Source organism: Sprattus sprattus, assembly GCF_963457725.1.
Source record: "Sprattus sprattus genome assembly, chromosome: 13".
Classification (NCBI taxonomy): Eukaryota; Metazoa; Chordata; class Actinopteri; order Clupeiformes; family Clupeidae; genus Sprattus; species Sprattus sprattus.
In genome coordinates this window covers 14,137,659-14,154,769 of record NC_137911.1, presented here as the reverse complement: position 1 = coordinate 14,154,769, position 17,111 = coordinate 14,137,659, and the positions used below count along the sequence as shown (strand labels likewise).

Sequence of the window (17,111 nt, the reverse complement as noted above, 5' to 3'; positions counted from 1 at the left end):
TCAATCCCTGAATGTAAGTTTTGCCTACCAGATGTAAACAAAAAAATTATCAATGTCAGGATAAAAATATACAATTTTGTAATGAGAATAAATCATATAATTTTTTGTGTAAATGTAATTAAGATGTGTATGATTTTTTTCTCTGCTTGTAATAAAGTGATCTGAGTAATTTGAATCTAGATCTGAATTATTTTCTTAACTTGGAACTTCCCTGAACATATAAAATAGATTTAGTGTTGTTTAGGTTTCAGGCCAAACATTGATAAAGTTTTATTTAGGTGAGATTTAATTGGAAAAAGGGGAAATGAGAGCGAAAACAAGAACTAGATGACGTTGCTACTCATCTTCCAGACTGCTATCAAAGCAGGCACCTGTTCAAAAAGAACAAAGCACGCTGTGGCTTCAGGTTAGTACATTTTTCACTCTTGTATTTAAAACTAAGTTGAATGTTTTCAAAAGGTTTACAAAGATATCTCTGCTAACAGCCTCAGTTTTGACATCTTTAACATAAATGATATATTCCTTACCATAATATAATGTACTATGCCTATACCCAACAAAGCGTAATGTAATAGGGTGAAGTGTACATTCTGCATAGGTTTAATGTCTGTCTGCTTTAGATCTGGTCAGAATGTCAAGAAGTATCTCAGAATCTGCACATGGATCATTGTCCTCCTATGAGAGGTTTCATGATGGTCACATCCCCAAACGACAGGTGCAAAGTTACTACACTCAAGTTGAAATTCACAGATTATTTTGTGAATGCTGATGCATTGTGTCAATTTCGAGATTACAGTTGAAGAAAAAAGACAATTAAATTGACATAGCACAGCTTTATTTACATTCTCATATTAATGAATTGTTTGTGTGTTTTATAGACAGTAAACTCCACTGGAATATTTTTTTCATAATGGGCTGTGATATTCTTTTTATTTGTATACTGTATGTAGTTATATGATGGTATATTTAAAATAACATGTCATTTTCCATTAATCCACTCCTCACTATTCACTGATAATTTACGGCAGTGCCAGTCTACAGCCTGACTGTTGACTCACTCTAATTTCATTGTTTTAAGTGTCCTTTTAGACTGATCTATATCGCCCTGTCGGTGGGGTGTCTGGTGGGGTTAGCAACCTTGCTTTGTTTCTCTATAATTGAGAAGATCAACAGTGAGGAACAATTCCGTAGAACAGAAGATTTTGGTAATAACACAGCAGCGGTTCTAAATGAGCAGCAGGAGAACTCTGAGCAGAGCAGGTAAGGAGAAATGAAAATGGATGTCGCTGACTGTAAGTGCTCTTCTCCTTTTCTTTGAAAGGCACATTCCTGGTATCATTCGTGTCTATCATGTTGTTTCTATAGTACTTTGAATGTAGTTTAAAGGTCAACATATGGTTGGTCCATTGTCAGACTAATATACCCTGATACTGTTCTTACATAAACTCTATCACCACCTTCAATAAAGAGAATGTAAATTGCATTGTATTATTACCTGTCTTTTATTGCTTTCTCATGGTATTAGCGTACTTTGACTAATTATTTTGTCTCATTTTAATAGTCTTCTGTTACTGTACACATGAATACACACTTGAAATCATGCCATCAGACTAATTGTGCCCCCATGCAGCGCTGACTTCATAAACTATACCACTAGCTTCATTAATTGTAGACAGCCAGACAGGATTCCAACCACTCTTGTCTCTATAGAGTTGAGCTTGTAGAAAGCATTCCGCTTGACATTGACTACGGCCCAAATGCCACCTTCGGAACTCCACTCTACAATGCATGGAAGAACCTCCTCTCCATGGCAACCAAGCGAGTAGAGGTGGCATCTTTCTATTGGACTCTCACCGGTGAGGACATTCTTGTGAACTCCTCCACGGATGCACCTGTGAGTACTGACAGAACTCACCTGACAGCATGTGGAAATGAGTTAGTAAGGACATAGTCAACTGCACATGGCTATGGAGTTGAAAACTAGTTATAGATGTAGAATAGAATAGACTTTATTTGTCATTGTACTTTAGATACACAATGAAATTTGTTTGTGCAACCACTACATTTTTTTTTTTTTTAAATGTAGCCTTATCATACAGAATTGAGACAGACTATCAGGTACAACTAACTGCTTCTTAAATCGCTCCTGTTCAAGTAAACTGAAAAATTAAGACCAATAAAACCTAATCTTACATTTTGTTTCAATAGGGCAGGGACATACTGCAGGCTTTTAAAGACCTGCCATCAAGAAATGTGTCTGTTCGTGTTGTGGCCAGTGTTACATGTGTGGCAAAAAACTCAACTGATCTAGAGGAACTGGAAGAAAATGGTGAAACCCCTGATAATTTCTATTCTTTTCACATCTCAGATCTCAATAGAGAACTGAAATGTTTATCTATCTCTTCTATCAGGAGTCCATGTGCGGAAAGTTAACTTCAAGCATCTTACTAAAGGAGTGCTCCATAGTAAATTTTGGGTTATTGATAGAAGACACATATATATTGGAAGTGCCAACATGGACTGGAGGTCTCTCACACAAGTAAGAACCTCAGATAGATTTTTTTTACAATCACAACCTTATTCTTAAACACAACACTTTACTTAAACTATACACAAATGGAGTAAATAATTGTGTTTCTTTGTTTTTTTCCTACTGAGGTAAAAGAACTTGGAGTGGTCATCTACAACTGCTCCAGACTGGCCCACGACCTCATTAAGATCTTTAACTCTTACTGGATGATGAGCCAAAGGAACACTTCCATCCCAGAACCCTGGCCAGTGACCTTTGACACCTTATTTAACCATGAGCACCCCCTCCTGGTCAACCTCAGTGGTGTCCCCAGCTCAATCTACATTTCGGTGAGGAGCATTCAGTGTTTCTAGTGATGATGCAGCGTTTGTTGCCATTCATGAGGCAGTCATGTGAGTTTGACTGTATAATCAATGCAAGTAATGAATCCATCAATCAAGTATTGCCCTGATTTGATTTAGTGTCTCGTAAGAAGATACCTGACGAGATGTTATGTCAGTGTTGTTGTCTTTTTTTATCATAATGGGGGATTTCAAATGATGAATGATTCTGAATCAATATTTTGGTGTCTTAGAAAAAACAATAATTACACGTTCTCCTGAACCTCCGATCTTTTCATTTTATTTCTAAGTTAGTAGAATGTTATGAAAGTTTGGTCATGATCTGTATAAATCTAAAAGGTTTATGGTCCTTGTAGATCTGGGGTCTATATTTCTTTCCATCATCTCTTGGGGACACTTCTTTAATAATGTGGTCTCTATCTCCAGGCCTCCCCTCCCTCCTTCTGTCCAGAGTCTCGCTCCAGGGACCTGGACACCATCTTGTCAGCCATTGATGAGGCAGAGCATTTTATTTACGTGTCAGTCATGGACTACTTCCCTACCACTCAATTCACATGGCCACCCAGGTAACCGCATGGTGTTTGGAGCTCATCAGTAAACAGTTCATGAGATGTTTTCAGAAGGTCAACACCAAACTACACAATAATTGAAAGTTCTATCAAGTGGAGTCAAGCAGTCATAACTTTTACAGCAAGATCCTTTGTACAGGTTGATTGTGGAAAAGGCTTAGATTTTCTGTTGGCCTTTGAATAATGTGATGTTGCCACAGTCAGAAATAGTAAAGATGCTTGAATTGATTTGAAGTAGACACAGTCCCCAATTTATAAATGGATATCCTTTAAACTAATCTCAGTCATTGTTTAAATGTGTTAACCTTGTAAATATCCTGGATCGTTAAGGTATTGGCCACCTATTGATGATGCACTGAGGGAGGCCGCGTTTAATCGTGGCGTGGCCGTGCGTCTCCTGGTCGGCTGTGGCAGGAACACAAGCCCGGCCATGCTACCCTTCCTTCAGTCACTGGATGCCATGAGTTACCCTAAACGTCACATCAGTGTAGAGGTGGTAAGTAGTAGTAGAATCAGTCATTTTTGCTAACAGCTATTTCTTTAAGCTTAATTGTTGTGGGAGTACAGACTATTGTTTATGTTAGCCATCTTTCCCTGAGTACTATTTGATCAAAAAAATACAATTGAAATTGAAGAAAGTTCTAAATAAAATGTAATTAGAATTTAATTTAATTAAATGTAACAGAGGAATACAATGAAAATGTTGTGATTCATAGTGAGTTAATGATGATGAATTCATATACAAAGGTTTTTTTGTCCATTTTCTGACTTGCACTGTCAGAATAGTGCTTTCAATTTTAATCTAATTATTTTCAGAGAGCCTTTATTGTGCCTGTTGGGAATCATTCTGGCATTTCATATACCAGAGTTAACCACAACAAGTACATGGTGACAGACAAGGTGGCATATATTGGTACGTTCATGGTTTTCCTGGCTTGTAATGATGTAATTCTATTTTAACAAATAAAATGACTTCTGATCTGTTGGCGTGAGTGGATCCTTGTAGCACATTCCTGTTGTTCATGGTGACACTAGTCATTTGATTACATTTTAAATATGTTTCGTAATTCGGTTTTTGAGAAAAGTAATTCAAGATCATATGTTTAAAGAATCACAGTAATGTATGTGTTTATCTCTACCTTAGGGACCTCCAACTGGTCAGAGGAGTACTTCCACACCACCGCAGGTGTTGGGCTGGTGATATCCCAAGAGGCCCAGAACCAGAGCTCCTCAGCAGACTCCTTTCAGCAGCAACTCAGAGTCGCCTTTCTCCGGGACTGGGACTCGCTGTTCGCTGTGCCTCTGAATGAACTGCACAACAACACTGACTGCAGGATGTCTAAAGGCTAGACAGCAGAGTGCCCTCTTTTACAAGTTTTTTTAAATTTGTTTTAGTTTTTTTTTTAAATCACATGGTGTTATATCACAATGTGTTCTGTGTGCTTTCATATATTAAATGACTCTTTATTACATGCAATGATTTTTTTTTGTTATAGTTAATGTTTTATTCTAATATGTAATGTATGAAAATAATTAGTCATGTATTTGTTATTTGTTATGAATATACATTTACATACATCATGCATAGATCTTTATGGGACTTAATATTCGCTGTCATTTTAATATTCAGAACAGCATTTATTTTTCTTGCTTTGCTACCACCAAATAAAAAGTGACGATGCGTATATTTTTCCCATTTATTTCGGTGTGCCAAATGCAATAGGGCCACAAAGTGATTGGTTGCGAAGGAACCATTTGCAAACTGCAAACTGGCATGTATATCTGTATTTTACACCTTGCTTTGTAGGCTACAGTCATGCAAACACAAACCTTTGGAATAGAATACATTAAGGTTACAAAAACCTTTTTTACAGTCTGGCTCTTATGGGTTTTCCCTTACCTCACACCATACATTAACTCAACCTATATATGTCTATGAACTCAACCATCATCTCCAGCTAAGATGCACGTATTACTAACGCCATTGGGAGGCAGTAGCATTGATACTGAGGGGTTTGTGAGTTGAAAGGTCAAGGGGAGGAGTTACATATGGAAGTAGAAGCTACTCGACAGCTACGTGTGCTTAACTGGAGCGTATGTTCACTCAAACTGGAGCTTTGCTTACCAATCGTCGGCTTGATCCCAACTAAAACAGCAAAATAATGGTGTTGTTAGAAAACGACTCGGTAAGACACTTCTACTTAGATATACCGGCTGTACATTTGATAAGCATTCCTTATTTCAGAGTACACTGTTCCGAATGTACAGGATTGGCTAAGCTAACTTGCAACATAATGTGAAATCACAGCAGCACGTTTAAGCTAACCGGTGCACAATCCACCCAAATGCACAGACAAGAAGATTGTAACATATGTTAGTGTCATTTCTGAAGGAATATTGGAATTGTACGGCAGGTTTTTTTGTGGTGGAAATTCAAATCAACACTGACAACTCAACTGTAGCTGAGGGAAATAAGAGGAAATGGAAAGTAGTTGGCTAGTGTTAAGGCTAGCTGGCTATAATGTTACTGCAACTGAGTAGGCTGACTGAAGGTTTTCACCGAACCAGTAGCGTTAGTCTGTTATCTACGTTTCTTGCCATTAACCATTAATACATTTAATATAGGTAGATAAATAAGGTATATCTAATGAAGTTACTGTTTGATTTCTGAATACCCAAGTCCATTCAAATGTCACATCACTTTGATGTAAGTTTGGTCTGCTAAGTTATCGTTACTTGGTGAAGCCTAGCTCTTAAAGAAAGTAACGTTAATCTCGTTATAGATCAGCACTATCAGGTTGATATCCTAATCACGTTATAAGGACTTTGTCATAATCAATTTTCAGATGACCAATACTTGTCTGTAATGTCAGTCAGTAATGGTTTTATGCTGGACAGTGATGGGCAAATCACTTTGTAAGATATGTCGTTACAATTGTTTGACCAGCAAACTTGCTGCAAAGTTTTGTTAAAACCTTACCGGTGAAAACTGAGATTTTAAGATGGCAAAAAATTGGACACATTCAACTTTAATTTCAAGAATTATGCTCAGTGGATGTGATATTCCCAACAAACCGATATGGTGGGTTGTGTTGGTGTCTGCTTAGACCAACATGGCCTTTACTCTCCCAGTAGGTTCAGAATGAACTGTGTGCTGGTTGCTTAGAATACACCACTGCCAAAGAAAGCATTTTAAGTGGTGAATAAGCTTATGTTAGCCATTGCTGTTTAACCTATGGGAACAAAACCAGCTGGGTATATGATATGCAAACAAGCATGTCAGCTTTAGCTACGGTCTGAACTGTTGTTACCCTACTGAGTAGCTTAATGAATTAGCCGTCCAGTGAAGATTGAAGCAGAATTGTGATGCCCTGTCCATCTTTTCCATGTAATTCTAGTTTCTCACGGAGCTGACGCGACTGTTTCAGAAATGCAGAACAAGCGGCAGTGTGGTCATCACTTTAAAGAAATGTGAGTCTAGACTGCCATAATTGTTACACTGACTGATACTGTCAGTCAGACCAAATTTATGACACAACTTAGAAGCAATGAGAATTGACCTCAGCATTTGTTGTCTTCCTCCCCACAAATTAACAGATGATGGTCGAACGAAACCTGCCCCAAGAAAAGGTCACCTGGAGACGTTTGATCCTGCCGACAACAAATGCCTTCTCAGAGCCTCGGATGGCAAGAGAAAGATAAGCACAGTGGTAAGGCTGTTAGGAAGCAGGCTGCAGTCTTTGGATTGTCACTAATATGTGGCACAACTATGCCAAAAAGGGGCCAGTTTAATGAAGTGACTATCCCACGCACATGATACTGCGTGTCAAACTTATACAGCTTGCACACCCACACAGTATCGGATTTGCTTCTGTCCTGATACAAGAATAAACCCTCATGCCATCCTGCCTTGTCTCATCACTGCCTAAATTCTCTGTGCTCAGTACTGTCCAAAGAAAATTTATTAATCATGTTATGTGTACTACACCATCACTGGATGTTTGTCACCGTTGTTGTCACTTTATACTCTTGTACTATTTTTGGATGGACATAAAAGTTTGTCTCATGTGTTCAGTTCATCAGTCAAAAATGTGAATAATTTGTCTTGGGATTGTACCTTCTAGGCTGCTCACTGACCTTGGATGTTGCTGTCAGATACTGTGACTGCTGAGATCTGAAATAATTATTTTTGCTGTCATTTTTTCAGATCAACACCAAAGAGGTTATCAAGTTTCAGATGGTAAGTGCTCATTTTTCGCAGATTTGGCAGTCAGGTGTTCAGCAAGCATCTGAACTTTGAGGCTTTTGCATGTTCCACGGTCACCTAGCAAACTGTTTTCACAGAGCTCAGTGTTTTTTAAAAACACCTAATTCATCCTGGTCCCACTAAAGAACCTAATGCATCCTGGCCCCACTAAAGAACCTTATTCATCCTTGCCCCACTAAAGAACATAATTTCATAAGCTGCCTTAGAGAAGCAGCGGTTTCTGTTGTGTTTGACTAGCTAATTTACAATGGTCTTTGTGAACCCAGGCTTACTCCAATCTGTTGCGAGCGCACATCGACGGGCTGAAGAAGAAGGACAAGAAGAGCAAAAGCAAGAAGACCAAGGCAACACAGTGAGGGAGCCATAGACTGTTACATCACATGCTGGTGGACCCACCAGTGCCATTTTTTTTTTTTTTTTTTAAGGGGATCCAGCGTCCAACTGTCTCCTCCCTCTCTCTGGATTCAGTATGTACCACCCTCCTCTTCCTCGTCAAGTGATTAAGCAAGACCCAGCCACAGATCCATCCCACCATTGGCTGAAATGATCTGTGTTGAGGATTGAAACTCCTTATAACCAAGGCAGGTCTTGAGAAGACAAGGGATGTCTGACTTTACACAGCCCTCTTTTCACCAGTCTCCTCTTTAGGCTTCAGGTCCACAAAAGACGGACATTTCCCTCCATTTTGGTGGAGGCCTACTGGACTTTCAGAGCTGTGGCATTCATGAGAGCTAAAGAGGTTTTCTGTTGATTACAACATTGGAGTAAAGCCTGCAGAGATGTGTGGGGAGATGAGAAACCTACAGCATTCATTGGAGGAGAGGTGCCAGAATTATATGGGGAGGGGAGGGGTCGCTGGATGTTCTTTTTGATTGCAACATCAGAGTATTTTCAAAAAACCTTTTTCATTTAAAAGGATTGTGTTTGTTTTTCTTTCTCTTTTTTTTTTTTTTGCGGCAGCAACATATTTCTGTGTATGGCAACATATGTTCTGTGTGCAGGCTAATTCTGCCCGCTTCTGCCCTGTTTTTATTTCTACCCGTCTTTTTATTTTTAAATCAAGAATAGGACTAAGTGGCATATGGATGGATGAATGAGGGGTGTGTTTTTCTTTTTTTTGTTGGTTGGTTGGTTTGTTTGTAATACCCCCATGTTTTTCTTTTATCCCATTTTAAAGCCCAGACAGTGAAGATGCAGTGGTACAGTTATTCAGGAGGGTTCCCTCCTTCAGTATAGACATGTGCCTTTCATTCCTCACCTACTTGCTCACGCCACATGCTCTCTGACAAGGAGAAATAATCATTGGACTGTAGCCACTGAATGAAGCAAATGTATGGAACAAACCAGGAGCTGTAGACATCGGATTCGCCATTTTTCATGTCTCTCATATCATAGCAATATGCGTTTGTTGGATATGATTTTGTTTTAATAAGCAATGCAACTCAAGAACTCATCTGTAGTCCCAAAATTAAATTTTGCTGAAACTGAAAAAAATGGCAGTGGCCTAAACTGTTTTTTTTTTTTTTTTTTAAGTAAGGCTTGGAAATATGTGTTGCCCTTCAAACAGGGTATTAATAAAATTCTGTGTATTAATATAATGAAGCCACACGTAGTTAGTTAACAATTCAGGGTCCATGAGGGACGAATAAGTTTGTCTTTTGGTTCATGTGAAAAATGTAAAGTAAGTAAGAAAGAAATAGCCAAAAACGTAAATAAATACAGTATATACACATCTATAAGCCACATGTGAAGTGTCTCCTTGCTGGGTTTGGTTAAACATTCTCTAGAACAGGTGTTTTAAAGTGCTGTGTTCTTCTTGTCCGGCCGTTCTTTGGCGGACACGACCACATGGTAGCGCCTGCTCTGCTCTTCCTCCTGGTAGCCTCGCTTCATGATCCCAGTGACGTACTGGAACAGACTCTGGTTAAACGAGAAGACACGCATCACCAATTGGCAGTTTAGGTCCATTGTGAGGCTTAATTACACTGTAAATGAATGGTTCATACCTGTACTGTATCTCAAATCTTTTATTTTTTTTGTATATAATTTTATCAGGCATCCCTAGACATTTTTAAAATTGGATAATGTCATTTTAACTTTGGCATAGGCTGTGTCCATACGCATAAACCTGATGTGTGTTATCAGGCTAGGGAAGGACGCGATGTATATCCTGTGAGAGCGATAGGGAGATGTAAGTCATACCTTCCATGCATCTTCTAATTCTGGGGTCCATTTGTCTTTCAGGATTGGTTGGACAGCACAAATGAATTCTGTCCCAACATACTGACAAAAAAAATATGCAACATTTGGTTAAACACAACCCAATAGGCACTTGTATTATACATTAATGGTGTCAGTTTTATTATTTTCACAAAGTATGTTGCGTCCTTCGTACTCAAAAGTTATATTTTCCTTTTTTCTGTCTTGAAGAAGCTTTATATGCTGCAGTGTTTATAATTCATGCCACGAGTGCTGGCTGAACCTGTGGTGTCTGTAGTCTTACCCCATAGTACTTAGGAGGCGCATTGTAGCGATAGTGACTCTTGCCCAGTTCCAATGCGAGTTGCTCAAGCCTCTCCAGCTGGTCTAGTCTGGCCACAGTCTTTTCAATAAATGACATTACTCTGTTCGAGGTCACAGAAAGACAGCATTAGAGATTATGATTCGTCTCTGACATTTTGGTGGCAGCAGTACATTTTGATTAATGCCGTTTCTATGATTTAATGGACGAATGGTGATTATTTTGTATTTTGTTGTTCCCTTCACTTTGCACTCCTAATGTCAAGGCTCTTTCTCCTCTTGTTTGTATTCTAGCCCACAGCCACAGGAGTAGGCCTAGTCCTACTGACAAACCCAGAGTGCAGATTGTAGCACGTGTAGGTTGTGTAATCAGAAACGCTCATGGAAGGGAAATTACAGGCGAATTCTCCCAACCTCACGGCTACCGAGGATATTTACATTAATGTCAATGTTTGAAGCAAATGAGCCACTTGGCCTTTTTAGTCCGTCCGTGAGAGGCACGCCTATGGTGTCGGTGGAGAGGCACCGTGGCCAGCCACTCCTGCTCTGTCGCACGGACGAGGCAGCCGCAGCTTTTATTAAGTGGAGCCCTCTGGCTTAATTGGAGTTATTGGCCTTTCATGGGGATAACCACATAAAAAAGGCTCAGCGTCCTCGCTGCACACGACAGAGTGGCAAGTGCGCAGTGAAGGGCTTGCATTTAAGATTAGGTGCATTCATAGTCCGACGAGAACCGGAGCGCTGGCCAGATGGAGATGGCGCTTGGGAGGATAAACTATAAGAGTGTGCTTTCAAGGACTGCTTGATGGAAAAAAAACACTCATGTTGATAAAAGAAACTAAATGGGAATAGCAGTTTACATCCGTTTGGGGTAGTAATTGAGCATTTACCATTGATTAGGCTTGGTAGGCCAGCACATAGACTTAGGCTGCCCATCATATAAATATAGCATACAACAAAACCTTCTTGTGGCAAACAGTTTAAAATGATCAATCCCCCCCCCCCCCCTGTCTTCTCAACTGTGTCTGCCATCTTTCTAAAATGTTTAAATTTGCGCCTGAGTTAAGCTTGCATGATGAATGTTTTCAGATGGCTGAGTGTTGAATTATATTCAGCCCCCACTCATTTTCGAGATGTCAATCAATGGCCACCTGAATGACGGCTCAGAATTCTGAAAGAAAATGAGACCATGGCATAAAGGACCAGACGGCCTCGGTTTTCGCTATGGCTTAAATTAGAATCCTAATAGGCCAGTTTTGATCTAACTGCTGAAGATGTCGCTGATTGCCACTCAGCTTTCTCAACTATTCTGCTCATGTTCTTTCCAAGCACATTGTGGCATATCGTTATGAACAAACATAAACTGCAGCTCCTGGGTGCTGCAGCTGGTGGTGTTATGAGGAGCTGCAGTGGCTCTCTATGGGGTGCTCCATACATAAGTAATAGGAATAGGAATGACAGTAAGAAGAGGCCCGCTGGGCCGACTGACCTTAGGCCGTGGGCCCGGAGCTCCCGGCTGGTGCGTAACCTCTCCAGGTCCTCCACATCTCGGAAGAGGAAGAACACATCTTTGCACTCAGGGTGAGTTTCAAAGAGCCTGTTGCCAAGACAACAGACATTTCTGAGCTTTCATGAGCTGAAAACATGAATAATGTCATAGCACAACCGTTTATATTCACTTTGATACCCCAAACCGTCTCCATGCTCAATCCTCCCTCACGTTGAACTTTCTCTGGCAAGGGTTATGCTTATGAGCTGCTGTGATCCCTGAAGGCTGTGGAAGGATGAACTTGGCTATTTCTCATGCCCCCACATGTGCAAAGACTACTTGCCAACTGCATTAAGACTGAAAACCAATGGCACTGATTGGGCCGGGCCTTTCTATTCTGCTGAACTGACCTCTACCAGCATTGCCCTGGTGGGCTGGCCTGTGTGCTGCAATCAAAGCCATGGAATAGTTGGTGGCAGGAGTGAAAGAGAGAGAATAGGGGTGCAGAGAAAGAGACTAGAAAAGGGTAAAGCGATTGCCTGTGGGTCAGCCCCAAAAAAAAAATCTACTGAGAGAAAACTAAGTGCAAGGCTGTAGTCGGTGATAGCACAATGAGGATGAAGGACGAAATCAGACAGAGGTCAAGGTGCAAGCACTGTTTTGAATTCCTCTTTTTCTCTCTAGCTTGCTGTCTGTGATGGAGGAGAAAGGTTTTTCTGCAACCTTTCTGGGGGGAAAAAATCATGTCAGACCTGTTAGGGCTCCATCAAACAGTATGATAACCTTTCTCTCAAGCACAGTGGTTTCCTGATGACTACTCTCCCACCCCATCCTCAACCCAGCGGCTGCTACAATCAAATGTTGCCAGCATTAATGAGGAGTATTTGACAGTCCCCACAGATGTCATAATGTTTCTCCCCGATGTGCAATGGTGTGTAGTACAGTAGTCATGTTGTTATTGCTGAGTAGCTAAACCTTGCATCGCATTCATCCTCGCTGCCACCAAATTGCCAAAAGCCATTAAGGCGTACCACCAGGAATACAAACCACTTACTTCACGGTGCATTGTCAGATGAGAACTGCAATTTGAGCTCTGAAGAGATGTCAGTTGCCTCCGATTTCAATTTCCCACTGAGTTCTCGGATAGAGAGGTGAAGGGAAAAAGTTCATCTTTATCCATTATTATATTGTTTATACAAGCCCTGAGATGTGTAACTTTAGCAAAAACATAGATAGGGTGGGGGTTTCAAAAATTCAACTAGGCCAAATGCTCCAAATGGGCCTTGACACCTTTTTGAGATCACACCGTATGTAGGTGTGCTATACCAAATAGACTGTCGAGGGGTGACGTGTTTTTCAGGGTGCCTAAAATTTCCAGCTATGCCCATGGTCTACTGTGGAAGTCCGGGGACACGAGAGCCTGGTTTGACCTTTGCTCCCATTTGCACATTTCACACTCCTCTCCTGCCAAGAGCCCCTGGTTAGCCACCCCTTTTGCTCTTCTCTCCCCATAAGCTGTCATAAACATTAGCCTTCTCACAATGACATGGTGTGTCAAAACCAACTGAGCAAGACAGAGTCCGCGGCAAAGGCCTGTGATGTGCGACTGATTTTAACAGTGTTTCCCCGGTAATGGCTGCGGTCGGCTATGACAAATACTTACTCAGAACGGAAACAGATGATGAGACACAAGATTTTTGCTGAAATGAAATGGCAGTCCGCTCTCGCAGCACATAAAACAACAAATCACGTCCCCACATGGCAGCTGATAAAAAAAAAGAATTGTTGCCAAATTGAAAAAGAAATGAGGAGATGAAATTGTTCCTTGATGGACTATAGTCCTCTCTAGTGAGTCAGAAAAAGTAAGAAAGTATGATGGCTCTAGGATTTCTCATTGCGTCTTATGAGTTTCCAAACAGGAAAACCTAGATTCAGAACACGCCCACATCAAGATGGCCAAGCTCGCTTGTGTATGCACCCCCCGTTGTGCCTACACAGTGTGGCTTTGCACCCTGTGGGAAAAAGGCTCCATTTCCACAAATGTATGAATACCGGGATGATTTTGCTCATAAATCTGTACCCCCCCCCATGCAATGAGACAGAGGTGTTCTTGTGGGAGCCCTAGTCATCTGTCCTCCACAGCAAGGGCCTTCTGTTTGCATGTCTGTTTTCCTCATTATGGCACCCAAATCAACTTTATCATCACATTATATGTGTGTGCATACAGACAGACAGCTGTGTCTTTGGTATGACTATAAAAGTCCACGGCACAGGGACCAGCATGCTCCTGTGCATTTGGAATGAATGACCCGCAGGAGATGGAATATGTATGTTGCTCTTGAACTCAACCTGCAAGTCTCTCCAGCCATTCGGCCTAGAGGGGTCCCCCAGCCACAGAGGGTTCTGCTGCTTCAAGGTCAACACGCTAAGGTCAATCTCCTCAGCAGCCTGGATGTGCTTCCAGGGACATGTTTCTCTGATTGTGCTCAGAGCTCATAGTCTGCCTGGTGTTCTGCATCCCCCCATCCCCCCAACCCCCACACACATTCTCTACTTATGTGCATACTGAATGTGCCTGTGTCTAAATACATTAGTGCCACTCTAGACTGCATGTAAGGCCAGTGGATATATAATAGTGCCATAACCTAGATAGACCAACAGTACATACAGCCGCGGAAAAAATTAAGAGACCACTTCAAAATGATCAGTTTCTCTGGTTTTACTATTTATTGGTATGTGTTAAAGTAAAATGTACATTTTAGTTTTATTCTATAACCTACTGGCAACATTCCCACCAAATTTCAAATACAAATATTGTCATTTAGATCATTTATTTGCAGAAAAATGACAATTGGTCAAAATAGCAAAAAAGATGCAGTGTCTTCAGATCTCGAATAATGCAAAGAAAACAAGCTCATATTCATTTTTAAACTACACAATACTAATGCTTTAACTTAGGAAGAGTTCAGAAATCAATATTTGGTGGAATAACCTTGATTTAAAATCACAACTTTCATGTGTCTTGGCATGCTCTCCACCAGTCTTTCACATTGCCGTTGGGTGACTTTATGCTACTCCTGGCGCAAGAATTCAAGCAGCTCGGCTTCTTTTCATGGCTTGGACCATCCATCTTCCTCTTGATCACATTTCAGAGTTTTTTTTATGGGATTCAGGTCTCGAAATTGGGCTGGCCATGACAGGGTCCTGATCTGGTGATACTCCATCCACACCTTTACTGGCCTGGCTGTGTGGCATGGAGCATTGCCCTGCTGGAAAAAACACTTCTCAGAGTTGGGGAACATTGTCAGAGCAAAAGGAAGCAAGTTTTTCTTCCGGGACAACGTTGTACTTTGCCTGGCTGAGGTTTGTAAAAGACCATAATGATTGAACCAAAGCGGACTGGAGGGTCTCCTAGTTCGTCTTCTCTGATGAGTCCAATTTTCAGCTTTGCCCAACACATGGTCGTCTGATGGTTAGACGGAGACCTGGAGAGGCCTACAAGCCTCAGAGTCTTGCACCTACTGTGAAATTGGACTCATCAGAGAAGACGAACTAGGAGACCCTCCAGTCGGCTTTGGTTCAATCCTTATGGTCTTTTACAAACCTCAGCCAGGCAAAGTACAACGTTGTCCCGGAAGAAAAACTTGCTTCCTTTTGCTCTGACAATGTTCCCCAACTCTGAGAAGTGTTTTTTTCCAGCAGGGCAATGCTCCATGCCACACAGCCAGGCCAGTAAAGGTGTGGATGGAGTATCACCGGATCAGGACCCTGTCATGGCCAGCCCAATTTCGAGACCTGAATCCCATAAAAAAAACTCTGAAATGTGATCAAGGTTATAGAATAAAACAAAAATGTACATTTTACTTTAACACATACCAATAAATAGTAAAACCAGAGAAACTGATAATTTTGAAGTGGTCTCTTAATTTTTTCCGCAGCTGTATGTGTTTGTATTGCAACCCACAAACACACAAGGTTGCAGGTTCACTGCTTGAAAGAGACTGGATGCCCTATATCAAAACATGTTGGTTATATTGAACGAAACCATTGTTGGTGCTAAAAAGCCTATGCTAAACTGTGTCCTCTACCTGTATTTGTTTTTACATGCAAAGGTATGAGGCTGAGGATGTCATGCTGATTACAGTACATAGCCCAGCGCAGAACAGAGTGCAATTAGGAAGTGGCCTCAAAGCTCTTCTCAATAAAAAATGCAAAACTCCCCTCTGTACAAATATAAAAAGAAAATACAATCAAATAGGTATGGAAATTAACTGTCTAATGTTTCCACAATTCTGGGAATTTCAGGATAGGTGGTACTAAAGATTCTACAAACGTTTTGAATCGTTATGATTTCCCTTTACTACAGTTCGTCAACTGAGAATTAAAAAGGTCTAAGTGCACTTTTGAGAAAAAAAAACAACCATGTATTTTCATATTGCTTTGTTGTATATTGTTTCTATAAATACTTTTTTTATATATTATTTTATATTATTTGGTGCAAAAAACTCACATTTGTGGACTAGACCTTGTTCATTTCTTGGTTGATGACTTATGAACAGAATTACCATTCCATGTTTATTACGGTCCTGCACGCACTAACGCCGATGTGGATGAATAAAGCAGGTCTCTGGTCTCAGGTCAGTATCAGATCGCCTGGCGAAGCCTATCCTCCGAAGCCAGCGGCGTCAGTAAAAAAAAAAAAAAAAAAAAAAAACATTCTCCCCGTGGAGTGTGTGTCCAGTGAAGAACAATAATCTTGCCATATTCACCTCGCTACGAAGTTGATACCGCCAAATGATTACAGTTCTAAGCCATCCTTATACATATTATTGGTATGATAATAGCCTATTATTAGGAGTTTACCAGTAGCGGTACCACGTTACGTGCGACGATTGACACATACCACGTTTTTTAGATAATTTTCCTCTTACCTGACAAACATGATAATTCCAACTTTCGCTATATCTTCCTGAATAACTTTCCAAGAATCTTTAATCATGTCGATTTGGTCCCCAGTAAGGTGCGCAACAGCATCCTCTTCAACCTTCGGCTCGGTCGTTTGCCTGGGTGCCAAACCCAGCCCTGATATTGCGCATCCCATTCTATCTGTGAATAAAAACTCAACTCCTCGATATAGTAGCGATACTTTGTAAGCCAGAAACAACGTTGCCGGAACAGATGCTTGGTGAAGTACACGGCTCTAGCGCACAAATACGCGTATTCCCATAATGTTACCTCCGCTCATCTACGCGCATCTCTCAGTGGCGTGCGAAGCGGAGTTCAGAACCTGTAACCTGCACGTTAGGAAGAGGTGGAGTCTCAACAGCTATTCCTAGACGAACAATGTGATGGCTACTTTTGGAGATGGTAAGAAAAATATGGAGAAACAAATATG

At 40.8% G+C, this 17,111-nt stretch overlaps 3 protein-coding genes across 3 annotated transcripts; 2 read left to right on the top strand and 1 right to left on the bottom strand.

Moving 5' to 3' along the window:
* Positions 1-327: 327 nt before the first annotated feature.
* Positions 328-4,790, top strand: pld4 (phospholipase D family member 4; the record flags this gene model as incomplete). The annotated part of the gene is made up of 11 exons (XM_080850531.1): positions 328-406; positions 621-715; positions 1,079-1,260; positions 1,711-1,894; positions 2,209-2,329; positions 2,412-2,539; positions 2,659-2,859; positions 3,298-3,437; positions 3,771-3,936; positions 4,257-4,353; positions 4,585-4,790. 11 exons carry the CDS (start codon positions 328-330, stop codon positions 4,788-4,790), a joined length of 1,599 nt encoding a protein of 532 aa, XP_080706657.1.
* Positions 4,791-5,543: 753 nt separating this feature from the next.
* On the top strand, positions 5,544-8,465 carry srp14 (signal recognition particle 14). The gene is made up of 5 exons (XM_080849814.1): positions 5,544-5,626; positions 6,839-6,911; positions 7,038-7,150; positions 7,648-7,680; positions 7,974-8,465. The coding sequence occupies exons 1-5, from the start codon at positions 5,603-5,605 to the stop codon at positions 8,061-8,063; spliced, it is 333 nt and encodes a 110-aa protein (XP_080705940.1). The 5' UTR covers positions 5,544-5,602; the 3' UTR covers positions 8,064-8,465.
* Positions 8,466-9,504: 1,039 nt separating this feature from the next.
* On the bottom strand, positions 9,505-16,817 carry xgb (x globin; the record flags this gene model as incomplete). Its single annotated transcript, XM_080850057.1, has 5 exons — positions 9,505-9,627; positions 9,910-9,990; positions 10,211-10,331; positions 11,717-11,824; positions 16,648-16,817. 5 exons carry the CDS (start codon positions 16,815-16,817, stop codon positions 9,505-9,507), a joined length of 603 nt encoding a protein of 200 aa, XP_080706183.1.
* Between the last annotated feature and the right edge of the window lie 294 nt (positions 16,818-17,111).